The sequence below is a fragment of the Rattus norvegicus genome, chromosome 15 (genome assembly GCF_036323735.1).
Source record: "Rattus norvegicus strain BN/NHsdMcwi chromosome 15, GRCr8, whole genome shotgun sequence".
NCBI lineage: Eukaryota > Metazoa > Chordata > Mammalia > Rodentia > Muridae > Rattus > Rattus norvegicus.
The window spans coordinates 32,108,872-32,129,355 of record NC_086033.1 but is presented as its reverse complement, the minus strand read 5'-3'; the positions used below and the strand labels follow the sequence as shown (position 1 = coordinate 32,129,355).

Here is a 20,484-nt window from a genome sequence, read left to right as displayed (position 1 = left end):
TTAACATATGTAACTTTATCGTGTGCATTCAAAGCAAAAGAGCGGAGCAGACATGACAATGCCTGGCCACACGGAATGTCAGCACTTGGGAAGCAAAGGCAATAGGGTCACAAGTTCAAGGTCTGGGCTACACCAAGAGAGAAGTTAGAATAATAATAATCCCCACACTGAAGTCCTGACAGGAAGTAGGCTTCTTCTAGGAGTTTGGGAGAACAGGAAGAGCCTGAGCTAGTAAGTACTGAGGGAAAAGCAGGTCTTGTCAGGATCTAATAGGCCAGAGACCTCCTCAGACTGTTCCCTCCCACCTCTGAGAGGTGTGGAATTTGGGCTGGAGATGTTAAGAAAGGCTTCCCAGAGTGAGGTGGGAGCTTCCCACAGGAAAGGTCGGAGTTAGCCAGGCTGGGGAAGAATGGTGGCCAATCAGAGAAGATAGTTCAGAAAAGCACAGTAGGAGGCAAGAAAACAATAAAGTCTCCAGGACTTCTTAAAAAAAAGTCTTTGAACTTCTGTTAGGTCCACCGGAGAGTTTATCTTCCCTCTCCTGGGAAGCAGTGGGCGGACTCTACAAAGTGTCATAGGCCCATCCCGCAGCCCCCAAAGGAGATAGCAGCCAACCTGCGTGTTTGTTGGGCACCTGGTGACAGTACACACAGGTGCAGAACATTCCTAAAGGTCTCACAGCTTAGAGGCTGGCCCAGTACAGCGCAGGACCTGTTTGCTCTCTGCCAGAGAGATAGCAGGCATCCACCAACAACACCCAACAAAACCTACAAAACCAAAAAGTGCCACACCCCCCCCCCCCCCACATTCCTCATCCACTCTACACAGCTAACACTTTTGTTGCTGTTGGTGGTGGGGTTTTTTTGTTTTTTGTTTTTTGTTTTTTTCTTTTGGGGGCGGTGGTGTCCCAAGGCTTCCTACTGAGAAAGACAGGGGACTGGGAATGTGGTGTAACCCCTCTCTAGAAAAATAAACTGAAGGCTCAGAACAGTACTCCTCTATCCAGCATCCACCCCTGGCACCCTAGAGGAGACGCCTTCAACTCCTGTGGCTCAGACCTGGCCTCCCTTATGCGAAACTGTAGACTTAGTCAACAACTTCCAAAACTTCTGAGAATTCGGAGAGTGATGCAGAGTGTGTGGTGAGAGATACACCGAGAGAGGGCAGAAATAAATGAGCAAGCCACGGCAGACTGGACCCAGGGAAGGCCGAGGAGACACAGAATAAAGATGTGGTGGCTACTCCTCCTTGGGGCGGCCGCAAGCAGATGTCTGCATGAGGAAACCCAGAAGTCTGTGCGCCTTCTTAGGCCTCCTTTCCCCCAGATGTCCACACACTTCCGCTCCTCAATCCTTCCTCTCCCTGGCTCCCCTGAGCCTCAACCCCTTAGAATCCAAACGCACTATACAAGAGGTCCTGTACCCAGTGAGGCTCGGGATCTTGACGGGGAAGCTCGAGCCCTGGCTGCAGTGAAAGAGACCACTCGAAGGATTCAGGGGATCCTAGCAGGTATGTGAGGAGACAAGAAGTATCCGGGAGGGCTGAGGCAGCGGGGTCTAAAAAGAGTCCTTCACAGCAAAGGACTCTCAATCGATGAGGTAAAGAACCCGTTCTCTTGTCTTAAAGTTCTTCCGGTACGAGGACCTCTGCTTCTGAGCCGAGACCCTGCACAATACTGCCATGCTGTCTGGGGAGACCCCGATACCCCAAACTACCATAGGTGAGTTTGTCACTGTTTGATTTTGGACCGGGGACAAGGGACTGAAGTGCGTATTTTACATGCCCTAGCATACCTTGCTTCCAGGTTCTCCCAGCATCCCTCAGGCTCTACCTGGCACACCCTGTCCCCAATCCTGAACTTTCCAATCCAAAGGCTGAGCTGCCTTCCCCCCCAGAGGTTCTTCCCTATATAATCCAGACATTTTGCGCGCTCTCTCTCTCTTCTCCTCTTCTCTTCTCTTCTCTTCTCTTCTCTTCTCTTCTCTTCTCTTCTCTTCTCTTCTCTCTCTCTCTCTCTCTCTCTCCCCCTCCCTTTTCCCATGGCAACTCGTCCTTGGGGCCAGTGAACTCACCCGAGTGCAGCTTCCTAATAAACCTGCCTTTAATATAATCTCATCTGGTTCAAATTGGCTCATTTTACTTATGGCGGACAAATAACCTATCGTTAATGTTGTGTTTTATAAAAAAGCCAAGTATATGTTTTATAGAGCACAGTTGGGTGGGGTGGGAGGGGTGCCTCTGCGGGCCCATGCTGAGTTATCAGCCATACCACAGGGGTATAATGTAAAATAGAGTTTAAGGCATGGAAAGGGGAGTTGAGAAGGGAGTAGAGACAGAGAAAGGGGAGAGGCACATGGAGAGAAGGGGGAGGGGAAGGGGAGAGAGAGAGAAAGGGGTCAGGGAGAGAAGAGAGTCAAAGAGAGAAGGGACACAGAGAGGAGGAAGGGAACAAACAGACCCTTTTATAGCAAACCAGACCTACCTGGCTGTCGCTAGGTAACTTGGGTTGAGCCTAGAAGGAACACCAACAACTAAAGTCTTCTTCAAAGGCATCTGTTTCCAGCTCACTTCTGAACGTCTTGACAGGTGCAGCCTCTTGAACCCAGGGTACAAAGGAGAGAGTTGCCTCGGAGTAAAGGTGAGATTAACTCTCCAGTCTCGAGCATCTGAAGGGTTCTAACCTAGTTAGATCACCCCCAATACCTGAGTATGTAAAAGGAACAGTCGGATGTGTGGAATTGCCCTCCTGTCTGCTCGTCATAGCAATGCACACTCTGTAGTCCCTTTCCAGCCATGCCCCTCAAAACGCATTAAAGCAGAGATCTGGGGGGAGGCTAGAGACGTAACTCCACTTTTCAGTTTTTTTAAACTCGGGTTTGAACCTTGCACATGCTACAAAGGGCTCTGAGCTGTAACTACTCAGCTAGAAATCCGATTTCAACTGGCCACCTGGATGGTACTGAGGCAGCCCCAAGATGTCTTCTTCCTCTTAGTATCTAGTTTCTACCCATCTGCTAAGCTTATACTAGATTTCATTCCCTGGCAGATACCTGATGCCCACCTGCGTGGTTATTCCTTGTGGCCAGAGCATGGTCTGCCCCAACTAATCCAGCCAGATGGCCCTGGCGTCCAAAACACTGATTTTCTCCTGTATGTGCGGGTTGCCCACACTTCCAGATGTCACAGAGAGGTGAGGTTCAAAGCCGATCTTTTCCCTGACTCTGTTGCTCTCAAATGTTAGACTTTGTTAAGGAGGGAGACGGAAATAGCAGTTTTACTGAATTGCGCTTCTTCGGTACAGTTTGGAATAGTCTGATAAAGCTTGACTCGTGTAGGGGCTAAGAATCTTCCAGGCTGCCCATGGGCGCTACCCCAGCAGAACTGTATAGAGCCCCTGCTTCCTCTGTCTCAGGAAGATTCCATCTACCTGTTCTATCCCCCTTTCCTTTCGACTCTCCCTTCTCCTGGTCTGTTTGCAGCCCTCTGTCATAGCCTATGCTGCCTGCTGCCAGCTGGACTCAGAAGACAGGCCCCTCGCTGGTACCATTGTCTACTGTGCCCAACATCTCAGCAGCCCGAGCCTCGGCCACGACGATATTGTCATGGTGACTGCTGCATGATGAATGGGAGATGGGGCCGGGGGTGGTAGTCTCCCATGAAGTGGGAGAACCTACAGGGGATGGCTCAGGTGTATTTAGCTCTATGTAGAGCTGGTTGCGCGGAAGGGCTCTAGTCTTCTGCTAAAGAACTAGGCCCTTGCTCAGTAGCCATTTGCTCTTAGGCTACACTGCATGAACTGCTGCACGCTCTGGGTTTTTCTGGACAGCTCTTCAAGATGTGGCGAGACTGTCCCTCAGGACTCAGTGGTAAATGGAAGGAATGTGGGAATAGCCAAACTATGATGTCAATGGGGGGCAGGGGGAGTTCACGACCTTCCAGTTCTATTTCACCCTTCCCTCTCCTTGTGTTGCCTTCTTCCCTTCTTGAAGCCAGCTAGAGAGAATTGTTCTACAAGAAAACAGGTGACCAGACGAGATGAAGGGGGACAACTGCTTCTCACCACTCCAGCTGTCAGCCGCAGCCTAGCCAAACACTTGGGGGTGCCCGGGACTTCGCTGGGAGTTCCTTTGGAAGAAGAGGTGAGAGAGAATACAACCTTGGGATAATGGGAGAAAGAGTAGCCCAATGGCAACCAGCCATCTGCTACCTTATCCAACAGGGCTCTTTGTCTTCACACTGGGAGTCCAGATTACTTCAGGGCTCTATAATGACCGCTGCCTTCGATGGTGCCCAGCACACTCGACTTGACCCAATAACCCTTGCTGCCTTCGAAGATTCAGGCTGGTATCAGGTCAACCACAGTGCAGCAGAGGAACTTTTGTGGGGCCAGGGTAAGGAAAAGAGCTGCAAGACACCAGAACCCAAGTCAGCTTTGCGGGAAGTGAGATAGTCTGAGTTACTTGCCATTAAGGTATAATTCAAATTGTGAGCAGGGCTGGCGCGGAGGGATCTCTGTGGCTTCGTCTTTTGGTTTTTGTTTTCTTTTTTGGTTCTTTTTTTTCGGAGCTGGGGACCGAACCCAGGGCCTTGTGCTTCCTAGGCAAGCGCTCTACCACTGAGCTAAATCCCCAACCCCGTCTTTTGGTTTTTGAAGCTGCATAAGTCCTGGAACTCACTTTGTAGACCAGGCTGGCCTGAAACTCAGAGCTCTTACTCCCAAGTGCTGAGATTAAGGCATGTACCACCCCGCCCTGCTGAGCTGTTATCTCTGTGCTTTCTCCTCTTATTGGACAAGCAGGCTCTGGCCCAGACTTTGGTCTGGTGAGCACATGCAGGAATGGATCCTCAGACTTCTTCTGCACTGGCAGGTATGTGCTGAGTGGGCACGGGACAATACAACTGTCGGTTTGCCTGGTGTCATCTCTCTATTGTCCCTTCCGCACAGTGGGCTGGGCTGTCACTACCTGCACCTGGACAAAGGAAGGTGTTCCTCAGACCCAATGCTAGAAGGCTGCCGCATGTACAAACCCTCAGCCAATGGGGTGAGTGAACCACAGAGGAGACCGAGCAGGCCCAGGAGGTGTCAACCTCTACCTGCGGCATCAGCGTCATGCTGTTCTCTCCTTTTCCCTGAACCACAGAGTGAATGCTGGAAGGAGAGTGGACTCCACACCAGAGCGGAAAACCCCCGCGGGGAGATCTACCATATGCACAGCCGCTGCTTCCTTGGCAACCTTACCTCCCAAGTGCTCTCCAAAGACAAGACCAGCCAATCCTCAGCAGCACCACTCTACCTTGAAGAAGGTCCCACGGGCTGTTGTTATTTACATCAATGCACCCACAAGGGAGCCTACGAGGTTCAAGTGAAGGGATCACCGTGGATCCCCTGCCTTCCGGGGAAGGCTGTTCAGGTGAGAAATAACGTATGAGTAGTCAGAGCACACAGGCAGGAAGGTTGGCTGGTGATTACTGTTCAGCTTCTTTGGAGTCTTACTCTAGTCCAGGCCAGCCCAGAATTAGCTATATAGCCCGGGTCAGCTTCAATCTTGTGATAATCCTCTTGCCTTAGCTTCTCATAGACTGGGATTACAGATCGTTGAGCCTAATGTCCAGCTTGCTTTTTGAAATGTCTTATTTTTATCCTATTTATGCATTTACTCAGCAGAGCTGGGGGCCAACCCTGGGATATTCTGAGCTGCACCCTCAGCCCCTGGAAAACCTTTTTCTAAATATCTCCTTAGCCCGTGACTGATCAAGCAAATACTGGTTAGAGAGTAGCCCTAAGCAAGTAACTGAAGCTGTGACCTGTACCCTGCTGTTGCCTTGCAGATACCTGGGTACCATGGCCTTCTCTACTGTCCCCAAGGCCGGCTGTGTCTGAGTGAAGGTGTCAGTGTTGCCACTTCTCAACCGATGAGCTTTACAACCCAAGACCTGGTATTCCAGCTGTCTCTAAGACTAACAGGGACCCTGGGCCACTCTCTGGGGAAGGGACAGAGAGAAGAGCTTGCTGAGGTAGTTCTGGAGGCTCTGGTGATAAGAGCTGGCACTAGCAGGTAAAGGGACAGTTCCACCTACTTAGACAGTGGACCACAGAGTACTCAAGTGCTTTCTCTCACTTTCTTCTGCACCCTGTTCCTCCGACTCTGGAGACTACACTTACCTTTTTGGATGCTCTCTCAAGCACTTCTCCATTATAGATCCCAATGTCTGTTCAGGTGTTATTTCTACAGCCCATCCATCACCACGAGCTTGGTATTCACTGTGAGTATGTGGAAGCCTTCTGGCTGCCAAGGGCCGTCCACTGCTATGCTACATAGGACCCTGACCCTGATTCTTCAGAAGAAACCCCTCCAAGTACACCACGGAGAAGCCATCTTTACCACAGAATACAGCAAGTAAGGTTGTGCCCCAGATGGTAAACTTTGTCATTTGAATCCCTGCTATGCAGAAAACTGAATTTGTATTTGGGAAGCATGCATTTGTATGTGCCTACTGTATCCTAGACGGGATGATGTATGTCAGTAAACAGATGCCCAGCATCACCTTAAGTCCATCAAACAGTAATAGGGCCCCATTCCTAGAACTTAGGGATTTCTATTGTCTTGGCTTTGGTTTTTGTTTTCGAGGGGGAAGGGTTAACACAGGGCTTCACTGTGTAGCCCTGGCTAGCCTAGAAATTACTGTAGTAAGTTACCTAATACAGAGCAGATTAACCTTCAACTCACGGAAATCCATCTGCATCCTCCCCAATTTTTTCTTTTTTTTGCGCACCAGACTGACCTCAAATTTACTATAGAGCTGAGGATGATCTTGAACATCTAATCCCCCTGCCTCTGGAGTACTGGAGTCATATTGTAATTGTGCCATCACACCTCTCTCAAACAGCATTCAGGCAATCTAGCTACCAAAACAGTCTCTTCCCATATCTAGTCCTCACTTACCATCAGCTACTTCAGTACTGAGGCTGCTGGAGACTTGGATCTTAGTCCTATCCCTACATTTTGGGTTTTACCTTCCCTTTCACTCATCGGTCTGCTCTAGTGCTTGACTCAAACAGGTCTCCATTTCCTAATGCCAAGCACGACTACAGAGCACTGCCTTCCATGTTCCTAGGCTGCAGACTTCCTTGGACCATAGCTCCTCTGTGGCTGAGCTACTTCTGTACACTGGCTTCTGTCTGCTGTTGCTAATTCTGCTGGGTGCACTGGGAACTCTGGCTTATCAGAAACGAGCGAGGCTTCAAGTGGAACCATCTACTACTTAACCATCACAGGAACTGTATGGTACAAGAGATCAGGTTAAAGCAGATGTGATGCCACTTGGAACGTAACTGCCAAATGTCAGCCAGCAAGATGACCACCTGAATTGATTCCTAAGGAGCCACAATGTGGAGAAAACCGGTTCCACAAGGTGTCCTGACTTCTTCATGTGCATGGTGGCTCATGAGTACTCCTACACAGATGTGTATGCACACAGTCAGAGTGGCTCTTGTAGAAGACCCAAGCACCACCAACATTCCATAACTGTAGTTCCAGGGGATCTGACATTGTTCTTTCCTCTGTGAGCACTATCATGTAAATGGTACATACACGTAACATGTAGGCCCTCACGCATATATGTAATTATAAGTAAAAGAGCTCTGGATGGGAAAACCTACTCACTTTAAACGCTCTACTTCCTCTAGAACAGACTTTGCCAGGTTGTCAGCTTTATCGCAGCTTTGCCATGTGTAAATGTGGAGCCTCGCGGTAAAGAGCAGTCTTTATTATGATACCCTCTCCCCCAAATCAACAGTTTCACTTGTGAAGACTCCTGTCCACCAGCCCCAGGAGGCCGCGCATGCTTTGACGAGGGTGCTCCTATTTAATACTTACCTGGTTTTCATTGCTGCTCAGAGCCAAACGATGTGAATAATAGTAATTATTTCTTTCCCTCAATTTTCCTTAATTTTATTAAATCACCGCTGGGAAACCCAGCAGTTGGGAAATTACATAATTATGTTAGAGTTGGGTAGATGTGGTAAAAGCAGCCACATCTGGGCCAGCTCTGGACTCGAGTTACAAGATACTGGTTCCTGTTAGTTATAGTGACAAAAGCAGTCATTAAATTCTTGAGATTTAGACATCTCCTGTAAAAAAAATCAGATTTGCTAAAAATGGAGAGAGTCCAAGTGACGTACTGCCAGGGTACAACAGTGTTAGCACTCAACAGGAAGTCCATGCCAAAAAAATCTTTTTAAAGGCAGAGTCTCACTTTGTACTGCTGGCTGGCCTGGAACTTGCTATGTAGACCAGGCTGCCTCCTGGGTGCTGGAATAAACGGTGGACCACTACCCTGGCAGTTCAGGTGATTCTTTAAGTGACACAGTTGCACTGAATCATCACTACAGTCATGGCCTTGGCGTGATCACGTCATTCGCTTGATCTGAATACCTGTCAGTCCTTACCAGCAGTGGCAGCCACTGCTTGGTAAAATTTTGCCACGAAATCTGGCTCACCGACCTCCAGCTGCCTGACAAATTCATTGCGCTCCTGCTCAGCCCAACCTCGAAACCACTGATCCCAAAGACGTAGCTGACACTCAAAGATACACGGTGGTCGACTTGCCGCAGATACACTGAGCTGCTCCAGACCATCCAGCAGTAGCTGCACCTTTCCTGGCACTGCCTTAGCGACCAGGTCTTGGAGAAAACGTTCCCGCTGGGGACCTGACCAACTGGCAAACCAGTGAAGAACACACTTCATCTCCTGGGAAGTGATGTAAGACATTGGAGGGGGGGAAGAGTTGGCAATGTCATCAGGCACTGAGGGTAACACAGAAGGGAAGCAGGGTGGCACTGATGTGGAAGACGATTCCAGTGGCATCCTGAAACAAACAAAGCTCTGTTAATACACTCTCTGGCAAGCGCAACCAGAACATTACCTTATAAGCAATAAACCCTACTACACCCAATCAGCATCCACCAATTCAATCTGTAGGAAAACAACAGGATCCTTTCTTATGGTAGGACTTCACTACATATGTGCAGCCCCAGACTGACTGGGAATTTGGTCCTCTTGCTTCAGCTTCTTGAATATTACAAATGCACTTAGCTACACCCACAGGTAAGAAGATCCTTTATTTTTATTTCTATACAACTACCTTAGGGAAACCACCCAAGAATAACTTCACTTGGTATTTGCCAGTCTTACTTCCTTTTCAACACCACCATCTAAAAGCCAGGTGTGGTGCTCAGGCCTATAATCTCACCGTGGAGAAAGCCGAGATGAGGGACTGCCAAGAATTCAAGGCCAACTTGGACTACACAGGTACAAAGTAAGTTCCAGGCCAGTCTAGCCTACAGAGTGAGGCCCTATTTCAAAACAATGAAAGAACAAAAAACACAAGCCCGGCATGGTGGCACACATGGCAGAACTGGTGGAGGCAGAAGTACCAAGAGTTAAAAGATCAGCCTTAGTCACATTATGTTCTAGGACAGTCTGAGACTCTTGGTCCAAAAAACAAAAAACAAATACCCTACCTGACCAGTGCTTCTTCCTGCCTTTGTTCCAGCACATTAACTTTTATTTACATTTATTTGATGCTAAATTTATTCACATGCTGGAAGTTTTTGTTGCATCAGTCTCTTCTGGGATGTCCTTTCTTCTTTGTAGCCTCCTCTTTTAGCTCAGGAACAGCTTTTAGTGAGAATCATTTCAATGTGGCAGACAAGCTCACATGTGAGTTTATCTGACTCCAGTTTGGGTGTTTTCCTCTGGATTGTCAGTGACCACAGAATCTATATCAAAACCTGTAAGTTCAGCATTTTCAAGCACGTATAGCAAAACTCCAGCACTCTTCTGAGGCTACCAATCATATGTCTAGACCTACTGCTTGTCGGCACACTTACAAATTCTTTTTTTTTTTTTTTTTTAAAAGATTTATTTATTTTATTTATATAAGTACACTGTAGCTGTTTTCAGACACACCAGAAGAGGGCATTGGATCCCATTACAGATAGTTGTGAGCCACCATGTGATTGCTGGGAATTGAACTCAGGACCTCAGGAAGAGCAGTCAGTGCTCTTAACCACTGAGCCATCTCTCCAGCCCCACAAATTCTACTATTACACTGTCTATACTGCTTCTTTAAAGGGACACCTTTCAGACACTGGGTGGCTTTTTAGGTACACATAGCCTTGATGGCTTGGTAATTTCATAGGTGATCTGAACGCCTTGGTTTGAATGATTTGGGGGCAGAGGTTTCTGCATCAAGAGTAATCATTTTCCCAGGCTACCTTGGGTTTTAGAAAAAAATCTCACAGGCCTCAAATTCAAGATCTTCTGCCTGAGCCTTGAAGATTACAGACATGTCACCTACCCATAAGCCTCTCAGTCTCGTGTAGCCTAGGCTACACTAGTTTCATGAACTGTGAAATGTCACTATACCATTTCTGTGATGCTAGAGACAGAACCTGGCAAACTAAACAAGCACTCTACCAATTGAACTATATCCCCCACCTACTTCTTATAAATGATCTTAAAAACAACCAATTGAGGGGCTAGGAAGACAACTGTTCCAAAGTTAAATTCACTTTCTGCTCTCCAGAGCACTCATGTCAAGTGACTTGAAAGCACCTGTAGCTTCGGCTCCTGAGCTGAACTGTGAACTCCATGAGACAAGCACACACCCGTAGACAGACACACATATACACAAAATAATAAAAACGAACCAGACAGTGGCAGAGCATGCCCTTAATCCCAGCACTCAGGAGGCACGCGCAGGCACATCTCTAGTTCATGGCCAGCCTGGACTGCAGAATGAGTTCTAGGATAGCCAGGGCTACACAGAGAAACCCTATCTTAAAAAAAAAAAAAAAGCAAAAAAACAAAACCCAAACAAATAATAAGGAAAAACAAGCCATTGAGGCCAGCCTGGGAACACAGTAAGAACTGATCACAAACCTAAACAGAAAACACATGTCTTGCTTGTTCTCTCTAAAATTAATGTGCACAGCTTTTTAAATTTTGGTACAAGCGACTAGTCCCAACCTAAATGTTGATTTTTCCACAGTTACATGCACTGTGTGTTGGGAGTGGAGACAAGAGGCAAGAACCTTCTGTTCAAAGTACAAGCAACTGGTCCCAACCTAAATGCTGATTTTCCCACAGTTCCCCACTGTGTGTGTGTGTGGGACGTAGGGGGTGGTCATGAGACAAGAACCTACTGTACAGTGTATGAACCACCTCTGAAACCTGTAAAAAATGTTTATGTTCTATGACCCCCTTATTAAATTCTCTACCACACTAGTAAATTTTGGAGCAGGCTAGGTAAAGTTCTTGTCTCAAGGTAAGGTAAGGGTTAGAAAATCAGAAGCCACTTTATTAAAGTTCTGAAGAAAGTCCTTTTGCTTCTTTCTTGACTTAGGTAACCTAAAAAGTGTGATACGGATGCACACGTGTCTCTCAACAGTTTTCCTTAAAGCTTTATGCCTACAAGTACCACTCATTTTGCATCATGGATGCAAGTGTCAGCCAACTTATTCCAAAATACTTTAGTCCTACAGTTTGTATCTCCAACAAGGAAAACCTTCAACTCTCTAGGACCTAAATTTCTACCTGTTCTTACTTCTCCGAGTTGGAAAATTTGTATCCATGAAGAAAAGAATACCTAAACGTCAGTTCTAAGTCCCGGTTCAGGGTGACTGCCAGTTTCAAAGTGGCCCTACAGGGAGAAGTTTCTCCTAAAACTTCTCTTTTTCAGAGAAAGGGAATTATTTACCCAGGCTTTTTTACATTTACATGGCTTCCACTGTAAACTTAAATTCGATGTCATTAATAAATTTGCTGTCTGAGATCAAAGACACAATGCTACTTTTTCCCACGTTTGGAAGCAGCAGGTCTCTTATTCCTTAGCCACACAGGACAAAGCATTTCTTAGACCGAGTGGCTGGGATATAGAGGATGGGGACCACAGAGATTTCGCCAGGAAGCAGAAGGGTTCCCCAAAAGAAAACATTCAGACACCAAGTCTTATCCGGCCTAGGAGAAATTTCTTTTCCTCTTACCTCCCTTTTCCCCTTGGAGGGCGCCCAGAGATCACAAGAGTGCTTCAGCTCCTGCTCCAATTCCCCGAGTCTCTTCCATGTTTCCGGAAAACCCTAAGTACAGCCAGCCCCAGTAACCCACGCACTTCCGGTCCGGAACCAGCCCCAAGTACCCAAGTGCCCCAGCGCCTCAGCCCTCAAGTCCGGAGATAGCCGAATATCTCCGATTATGGGTATGCCAGATTCGAGGGCTTCCGAATAGATTCGATTCAAAGCCTCGGCAAGACGAAAACAAACGAACCTGAAAGTAAAATGGGAGGAGCCGGCCGCTAGGCAGATGGAAAAAGCCGATTGGTACCGATGTGGAGACGGAAACGACCGAACAGTTCCGGAGGAACCCGGGGAATTCTGAGCGGTAATAGAGGGGTAGACTATGGCAGTGGGCGGGGCCAGTTCGGTACGTTCGAAGGGCGTTGGCGGAAATTACCGAAGATGCCCGAAGCCGTCGGGACGGACCCGAGTACCTCACGCAAGATGGCGGAGCTGGAGGAGGTGACTCTGGACGGGAAGCCTCTTCAGGCTCTGCGGGTGACCGACCTGAAGGCCGCACTGGAGCAGCGAGGCCTAGCCAAGAGCGGGCAGAAGAGTGCCCTGGTCAAGCGGCTCAAAGGGGTGAGAAGTCAGCGTTGCCGAGGTGTCGGAGGGGAGCGGACCTGGTAGAGACGAGTCTCCGCTGCGGCGCAGGCGCAGTGTCCGGGCTCGGCGCGAGCTCTCTCAGGCCGCCAGCGCGAGCCTGCAGATCCACGCGCACGGTGGTTGGTGTGGCTGGCGCTGGAATAGAGATAACGCCGGTTCCCGCCTTAACGGCAGCAGCGCGAGCCCAAAATGGGAGGGTGCGCGCTACTCTCCCGGAGTGTCTTAAGCTCCTTCCTTCTTCCCCCACCCCCTCCTTGTTTGTGTCTGTGTTTTCGGCGCATGCGCTGCAGAAGGAGTTAAATCCCTCTACAACCACCGGTGTGGCTGGCCTTAAGGGGGCGAGCAGGGCTGTGTCCGAGTTAGGGATACAGTTGGGCGGATGGGGTTGGTGTCTGTGTCTGCAGTAGTACATTTTGGATAGGGTAAAAAATGTCCGCTTGACTAGATTAAAACCTTAGATGAAGGAAAACCTTGATAGAAGGACTTGTCAGAGACGGGTGTCTAATTTATAGGGAATCGAGAAACAGTCTGGATAAGAATTTGGTGAATATTGGTGCGAGAGGTGAGACAGATTACTTTAGGCTGGGGATTTTGTATCGGTTTGAGCAGTGAGAATGAGCTTGTTGTCGTGAGGTATACATACTGTGTATTGGTTTGGTGTAAATGGAGGGAAGGAAGGTGAGAAGGACTAGTGTAATTTGAGTTCATTAGGGTACGTGGCTCATAATACTGATAGGGACTCGGTCAGTTCAGGCTTTGAGTTGACAGACCGTTGCTTATCCCGAAGCTGACAGTTTGTGGGTGGGTGTGGATTAGGTCAGACCACAGGTTACAAGGTCTGTGGTTAGTTTCTCGGTGAAGTTTTTAGTACATTTGATTTGTCTGGGTGTCAACACTGATGGAAATTGTGCAGGTTCATTTAAGTAGTTTTAGTTCTGAAAATCAAATAATAGTCAAATCTAAATTAGCAGCCTAGTGTTGGTTTCATGTAATTTGAAACTTGTTTGAGTACTTGTAATTTTTTTTGCCTGTATTACCAGATTTAAAAGTGGCTCCTAGTCAAAATTACAGACAATAACAGGGGTTCTAGTTCTGATTCTGCCACTTTTGCTGATTTTTTTGTGACATAGCCAGGTCACTGATTCTTTGTGTGCCTGTATTTTACATCCGTATACTTGGGAGCAGTAACCATGGCTACCTTTAAGCGACTTATGAAGATGAATGAGAACAATATTAATAAAGCGCTTTTAGGCTCTGTGAAAGGAATGTAGTATAAATGTATATTTAAGTAATTTAGTGAAAAGGCTGTGGGAGAGGTAGAGATCTGGAGTGCTTTTTTGTTCCCCCTCCTGGTTTCTGATTTTTGCTCTTCTTTATACCAGGCTCTAATGCTAGAAAATTTACAAAAACACTCAACACCCCATGCTGCATTCCAGCCAAATTCTCAGGTAAGAAAAAAGGTTTGTTTAGATAGAATGGGCTATTTGGAGAAAATGGTAAATGGGAAGACTTGGTGTCTTCCATGTTTATCAGAAACAGAATTTTCTTGTTTTTTTATTGCAAGTGATCTCAGTTACTGGGTTTTTGTTTTGTTTGTTTTTGTTTTGTTTTTTTAAGGTCTGTTTTTATTTTATGTGTGTGGGTGATTTGCCTCCAACGGGTGCCCACAGAGGCCAGGAGAGAATGTCAGATCCTCTGCAACTGGAGTTACAGACAGCTGTGAGCCACCATGTGGGTGCTGAATCGAACCTGGGTCCTCTATAAACGCAGCCAGTGTCTTAACCATTGAGCTATCTCTCCAGCCCTCAGACAGTTGAATTCTAATCACCCTCAATTTTGCATAAAGACCTGGAGTTTTAAAAAAAAGAAAAGAAAAAAATATATATATATAAATAAAATCAAAGGAGCACTGAATGAATTTTGAATTCTTGGAGTGTGTCAAAAGTATCACTCTGGGGGTTGGGGATTTAGCTCAGTGGTAGAGCGCTTGCCTAGGAAGCGCAAGGCCCTGGGTTCGGTCCCCAGCTCCGAAAAAAAGAACCAAAAAAAAAAAAAAAGTATCACTCTGATTAAGTGTGCCACAAGAATCTGAAGTCACTTGCCATCAGCTTAGGGGAAAGTTATCTTTGAATATAGATCTTTGAATATAGATGTAACAAAATACTTTTTCATCAAGAACTCTTTTATTGGTACAAATTTACTTTAAAGAATTTGATACTGTATTAATAAACCCTTATTTCTAGGACTAACTCTTAAACATCCTTAAAACCTTGATGACTTAGGACAAGGTACTTAACACTTAGAGACCTTTGTTTCTTTACCCGAAATAGGAAAAGTAGTTTGACTTAGTTCATGGTTTTATAACTGCTCTGCTGGGGTGTCTTAGGGGAAAAAACTTTGTTCTAAGAGTTCCTGCATAAACGTTTTTGTGGTTGTTGTTGTGGGTTGAAACAGGGTGTTTATGTTGCCTGCTCAGACTCAGGGCAGTCCCTCTACCCAGCTTCCCTACTGCTCTACCCTCCAGGTTTCTGCAAATATTTTATTTTGAAGACACTGTATAGTTAAAAACAAAATACAAATTTCTACACTATGTCATCTTGTAGGGTACTCTTCAGCTTTTAAACTCTTCATTTAATGTGTCACCCACTTAAAAGAAAATGCAGTGGTGTGTGGGCCCAGGACACTGGAAAATGTGCTTTTCTGTTCCCTTGCTAATACCTCATTAAACTCCAAGGCCCATCATCTAGTCAGCTTTGGGAGGTTACACAGCATTAAAGAGCTACCTAAAAGGCTGGAGAGATAGCTCAGTAGTCAAGAGTGCCTGACTGTTGCCCAGTGATTCACACCAGAGCTCAAGATCTCAGCACCTATATCAGGCGGCTCACAAACATCTGTAGCTCCAGTGCCAAAGTCCCGTCCTGCTTCCAGGAACATGGCTGAGCACACAAACACATGTATATACTCACAGATACATGTAAACACACAGATAAATGAAGCTGAGAAGATGACTCAGTCATTAAGAATACTTGTTTTTATAGAGTTTGCTCTTAATAGAGGACCCAGGTTTTGTTCCCAGTGCCCACCTGGTGGCTCACAGACATCCATAACTCAAGTTCCAGGGTATCCTATATCCTCTTCTGCTTTGGACATCAAGCACACACATTTCTATGCAGTTAAAACATTCATGCCATGTAATAATAATCTTTAAAAAGCAATTCAGAAAACTGATTGAAATTCTCAATTCACAATTGTATCTTGGATTGTATTTTAGACTTTGAAGTTTTACTTGTGTTAACAAAGGTTTTGCGGCAAATACACTTGTTTTCTCATACTTAAAATGCACATTTCATCTGTGGCCATTGGGTACTAAGGCACTTACTATAAGTGAAATAAGTATTTACTGTTAGAGAGTATGACAGAAAACACAGGAAGTATTGGATTGACTTTGTTTCTGAAGGTCTATAGGCATGTAAGGACTTGAGGAGGAGAGTTTGTGAAGAGAAAGCAGAAGGACAAAGAATGATGTGTGCACGCCACAGAAAGAGAGACAGGGTTAACCCTGGGCTGGTTGCTTGGCTGGCTTGCTTTTTGAAGATTTTTTTGGCAGTGTTATTTTTGAAAACAGAGTTTCTCTGCATAGCCCTGGCTGCCCTGGAATTCCTGCCTCGGATTAAGGGCACGGGCCATAACACCTGGCATGCTGGAGGGGTTCTTTTCACTCAAAAAAAAAAAACAAACAAACAAACAAACAAAACTGTTGGTTGGTTGGCTGGTTTGGAGTTTTTGAGGACTTAATGGTGTATGTAGCCCAGGCTGGACTCAAACTTAGGCACTTTTCAGCCTCAGCTTCTCTGGCACTGTGCTTGCAGGCATAAGCCATATGCCTGCCCCTTTCCGTGGTTTATTTTGTGTGTATGTGGTTTTTTGTTGTTGTTTTTTGTTTGTTTGTTTGTTTTTCCGGAGCTGGGGACCAAACCCAGAGCCTTGCGCTTGCTAGGCAAGCACTCTACCACTGAGCTAAATCCCCAACTCCATTTTGTGTGTTTTTTAATGGAAGTAATTAATGTATATTCCTTTCCTTGGTCTCTTGATTTCATGTATTTAAATACTGTTTTTTATATTTATTTATATTTTATACATGTAAATGTTATGCCTCCAATTGTGCATTTGTGCCTGGTGCCCTCGGGTCAGAAGCAGGCATTGGATACCTGGAATTGTAGTTAACAGATGATTGTGAGCCACTGCCCACTAGGACTCAAACCCAGGACCTCTGTAAGAGCGAGCAGCCGGTGCTCTTAACCACTGCGCCATCTCTCCAGCCCTGGACTTGAACTTTTGAGACAAATGACAAAATGTTTTCCTGGGTTGGTAGAGCTTGATCGTTTGGAGAAACTAGTACTTTTTTCTTTTCAGGTTTACTTATTTTTTAAAATCTGTTTCAGATTTATTTGACCAAGCCAGGGCAAGCTTGGGCTTTCTACATTTATTTACTGCTTGTATGAGTGTTTTACCTGTATGTATTCATGTACATTATGCCAATGTCTGGTGCCTACAGGGGTCAGAAGAAGGCCAGACACCCTGGAACTGGAGTTAAAGATGGTTATGAGCTCCTGTGTGGATTCTGAGATCCAAATCTGGGTCTTTTGCAAGGGCAAGAGTTGCTTCTATCTGCTGATACATCTCTCTAGCACTTATCTTTTTATGAGATAGGAACTCACTATGTAGCTCTGGATAGTCTGGAACTCACTGTGTAGACCAGACTGGCCCAGAACTCAGAGATCTGCCTGCTTCTGCCACTCTAGTGCTGAGGTAAGATATGCACTATGTTGACTCTTCTCAGTTTTGAAGAAAATAGTACATTATTTTTATAATAATAATAACAATAATAATGATCATACATTTAAATGAAAAGGCATAATTCAGCCTGAGGATATAGCTTACCTGTACATATCTAGGTATAATCCCTAAAACAAACACGCACAAACGCGCACTCGAGCTCTCACACACACACACACGCTCGCACACACATGCAGGTGCACATTCGGAGGTGGGGGATGCTGGTCTGGCATGGGGGGACAACAAGGTCCATTGAGGTAGCATACCTATACTATTCAAACTAGGATGCTGATGCCAAGGGATTGCAAGCCTAGACTATGTAGGGATACCTTTTCTCCAAAAGACACATAATTCCCTAGAATTCTTAGTTCTTTTCAGGTTACCTGTGTACTAACATAATCTTTAGACTGAATATTTTGGGTAAAAGATTTAATATAGTTTCTCTTTTTTTGCCATAGTGCTGTTGATTGTGATCTTTAATATAGGAACAGCTTAGAAAAAGCCTTCAGCTGGTCAGTGGTAGCACACGCCTTTAATCCAAGCACTCCAGGATGCAGATGCAGGCAGATCTCTTGAGTTTGAGGCCAGTCCAACCTACAGAGCTAGTTTCAGGACAGCTAGAGCTAACAGAGAAACTGTGTCTTGAAAAGTCTTACAGACAGACAGACAGAGACAGAGACAGAGACAGACAGAGCCTTCCAGGAGTTGTTTTTCTTGAGTTGAGATACATGGAGTAGACTTGCTCCGTGGAATTTTTCTCTTTTCTTGGTATACGTTCTTAGACTGTTTTCTTTTTATAATCTCTAAAAAATAAAGTCTTAAATATTTAGAAACTATCAGATTTTTGTTTAAATTCATGTTTCTTTATAAGGTAATTTGTCTTTGTAGTTATTTTAACTTTAGTTTTTTTTTCCTTTCCCTCTCCTTTTTTTTTTTTTTTTTTTTAAATCCCTTAATTATATATAAGTACACTGTAGCTGTCTTCAGACACTCCAGAAGAGGGTATCGGATCTCTTTACAGATGATTGTGAGCCATCATGTGGAAATTGAACTCAGGACGTCTGGAAGAGCAGTCGGGTGCTCTTAACCACTGTGCCATCTCTCCAGCCCTCCTTTTTTTTTTTTTTTTTTAGAATTATTTATTATTTTATTTATCTGAGTACACTGTAGCTGTCTTCAAACACACCATAAGAGGAGACATTGGATCCCATTATAGGTAGTTGTGAGCCACCATGTGGTTGCTGAGAATTGAACTCAGGACCTCTGAAAGAGCATTCAGTGCTCTTAACCGCTAAACCATTTCTCCAGCCCTATTTTTTGTTTTTTTCAAGAAAGGGTTTCTTTGTGTAGCCTTGGCTGTCCTTGAATCTCTCTGTAGACCAGGCTGGCCTCAAACTCGTAGAGATCTGCCTGCCTCTGCCTCCTAAGTGCTGGGATTAAAAGTGTGTGCGCCACCACCACATAGCTTCATTTTAATTTTTTTTAAGGAGTAAAGTTTTTTTTTCTTTTTTTAAGATTTATTTCTTGTATGTGGGTACACTGTCACTGTCTTCAGACACACCAGAAGAGGGCATTGGATCCCATTACAGATGGTTGTGAGCCACAATGTAGTTGCTGGGAAATAAACTTAGAACCTCTGGAAGAGCAGTCAGTGCTCTTTTTTTTTTTTTTTTTTTTTTTTTTTTTATTTATTTATTTAATGTATGTGAGTGCACTGTAGCTGTCTTCAGACACACCAGAAGAGGGCATCAGCTCTCATTACAGATGGTTGTGAGCCACCATGTGGTTGCTGGGAATTGAACTCAGGACCTCTGGAAGAGCAGTCAGTGCTCTTAACCGCTGAGCCATCTCTCCAGCCCAAGGAATAAAGTTTTTAATGACTTTTTAATTTTATTTTATGTGCACCGGTGTTTTGCCTGCATGTGTGTCTGTGTGAGGATTGGATCCCCTTGGACCTGAGGAATTACAGTCCTTCCCAGGTCCTCTAGAAGAGCAACCGGGGCTCTGAAACACTGACCTGTCTTTCTAGCCCGCATAATTATTTTTAAAACATTTTAACATATCAAACTTAAATTTGTAATAGGCATTTCTAAAGCATTTTTTTTAAAGGGGGTTGGGCTGGAGCAATGGCTCAGTAGTTAAAGAGCTCTTCCAGAAGACCCAGGTTTGATTCTCAGTACCCAATACTTTACATAGTGATGCATAGACAGACACACATGCAGCCAAAACACCTGATACACAATAAATAATTTTTCTTAAAAAGAAAGCTTTCATTATTTAAAAAAAAAAAACTTCATTACAAAGAACTTTTGAATAAAAACATTATGTGGCTAAATTAGCCAGACCCAAGGTATGCACATCACCATGAGCGCCTCTAGAGTTAGAATAGCCATTCTGACGCTCTGGGGCTTCACAGTGGATTTTATACTTGGACTGTGTAAGTATATTTTTGCATACATATCCACACGTGCACGCATGCACACACACACACACGTGGGCGCACAGACAGAAACAAAATATAAAACTAAAAATCTAGGGCAGGGTTAAAAGCAGAAAAACAGCTTTGCATCTTATTTTCCGACTCGGGTGTCCATTACCTGTGCTCAGCCCTTCCCAGTGACCTCATGGCTGCCCTGCTTAGCCGTTCTTGTTTCTCTGCGCAGATTGGGGAGGAGATGAGCCAGAACAGTTTCATAAAGCAGTACCTGGAAAAGCAGCAGGAGCTACTTAGGCAGCGCCTAGAACGGGAAGCTCGAGAGGCTGCAGAACTTGAAGGTAAGCTCGAATCGTAACTTCTAACAAGGTCTTTGCTTTAATTTCTGTCACCAAGTAGATGAGTCTGGCTAATTCCAGGAAGAGGTCAGGTGAGGCTGCTGCTCATTTGCTTTCCATATTTCGTGAAGCCAGATGAGTTACAGTTTAAC

The 20,484-nt window shown here is 45.4% G+C and overlaps 3 protein-coding genes across 25 annotated transcripts in view; 2 read left to right on the top strand and 1 right to left on the bottom strand.

Annotated features, from left to right (window-relative positions):
• The first annotated feature begins 1,203 nt into the window (after positions 1-1,203).
• Cirop (ciliated left-right organizer metallopeptidase) lies at positions 1,204-8,335 on the top strand. 2 transcript variants are annotated; one of them, NM_001402377.1, is made up of 14 exons: positions 1,204-1,509; positions 1,627-1,720; positions 2,587-2,638; positions 3,047-3,190; positions 3,480-3,605; positions 3,782-3,866; positions 3,994-4,139; positions 4,220-4,391; positions 4,799-4,868; positions 4,946-5,042; positions 5,142-5,411; positions 5,830-6,056; positions 6,219-6,398; positions 7,117-8,335. In NM_001402377.1, the coding sequence occupies exons 1-14, from the start codon at positions 1,230-1,232 to the stop codon at positions 7,265-7,267; spliced, it is 2,094 nt and encodes a 697-aa protein (NP_001389306.1). In that variant the 5' UTR covers positions 1,204-1,229; the 3' UTR covers positions 7,268-8,335. The 2 variants fall into 2 exon arrangements, with proteins under 2 accessions (NP_001389306.1, XP_038949761.1); XM_039093833.2 differs by lacking the exons at positions 1,204-1,509; positions 1,627-1,720; positions 2,587-2,638 and having other exon boundaries at positions 3,051-3,190; positions 3,990-4,139; positions 7,117-7,659.
• Positions 7,931-13,136, bottom strand: C15h14orf119 (similar to human chromosome 14 open reading frame 119). 2 transcript variants are annotated; one of them, NM_001108376.2, is made up of 2 exons: positions 12,050-12,188; positions 7,931-8,868 (listed from the first exon to the last, which is right to left on the bottom strand). In NM_001108376.2, exon 2 carries the CDS (start codon positions 8,865-8,867, stop codon positions 8,439-8,441), a length of 429 nt encoding a protein of 142 aa, NP_001101846.1. In that variant the 5' UTR covers position 8,868; positions 12,050-12,188; the 3' UTR covers positions 7,931-8,438. The 2 variants fall into 2 exon arrangements, with proteins under 2 accessions (NP_001101846.1, XP_038949413.2); XM_039093485.2 differs by lacking the exon at positions 12,050-12,188 and adding an exon at positions 12,742-13,136 and having other exon boundaries at positions 7,937-8,868.
• Acin1 (apoptotic chromatin condensation inducer 1) overlaps positions 12,352-20,484 on the top strand; it is a 44,884-nt gene continuing 36,751 nt past the window's right edge. For 19 of the 21 annotated variants that reach the window (XR_010057814.1, XR_005493719.2, XM_063274245.1 and 16 more), the window contains exons 1-3: positions 12,389-12,700; positions 14,107-14,172; positions 20,224-20,335. Coding sequence is in view for 19 of the 21 variants with exons in the window: in XM_063274245.1 (XP_063130315.1) it covers positions 12,389-12,700; positions 14,107-14,172; positions 20,224-20,335 (490 nt within the window). In the remaining 2 variants the exon portion in view is untranslated. 21 annotated transcript variants of the gene reach the window in all.

Bases quoted from the DNA above. Each gene is read 5' to 3' on its own strand.
- C15h14orf119 (XM_039093485.2), bottom strand. From the start codon at position 13,136: ATGTACTACTGCAGACACAGACACCAACCCCATCCGCCCAACTGTATC. The intron at 8,869-12,741 runs GTCCGCTCCCCT...TGTTTGTTTCAG, and splicing joins CGGAGACTCGTCTCTACCAG to GATGCCACTGGAATCGTCTT.
- Cirop (NM_001402377.1), top strand. From the start codon at position 1,230: ATGTGGTGGCTACTCCTCCTTGGGGCGGCCGCAAGCAGATGTCTGCAT. The intron at 1,510-1,626 runs GTATGTGAGGAG...CTTGTCTTAAAG, and splicing joins GATTCAGGGGATCCTAGCAG to TTCTTCCGGTACGAGGACCT. The intron at 4,869-4,945 runs GTATGTGCTGAG...CCTTCCGCACAG, and splicing joins GACTTCTTCTGCACTGGCAG to TGGGCTGGGCTGTCACTACC.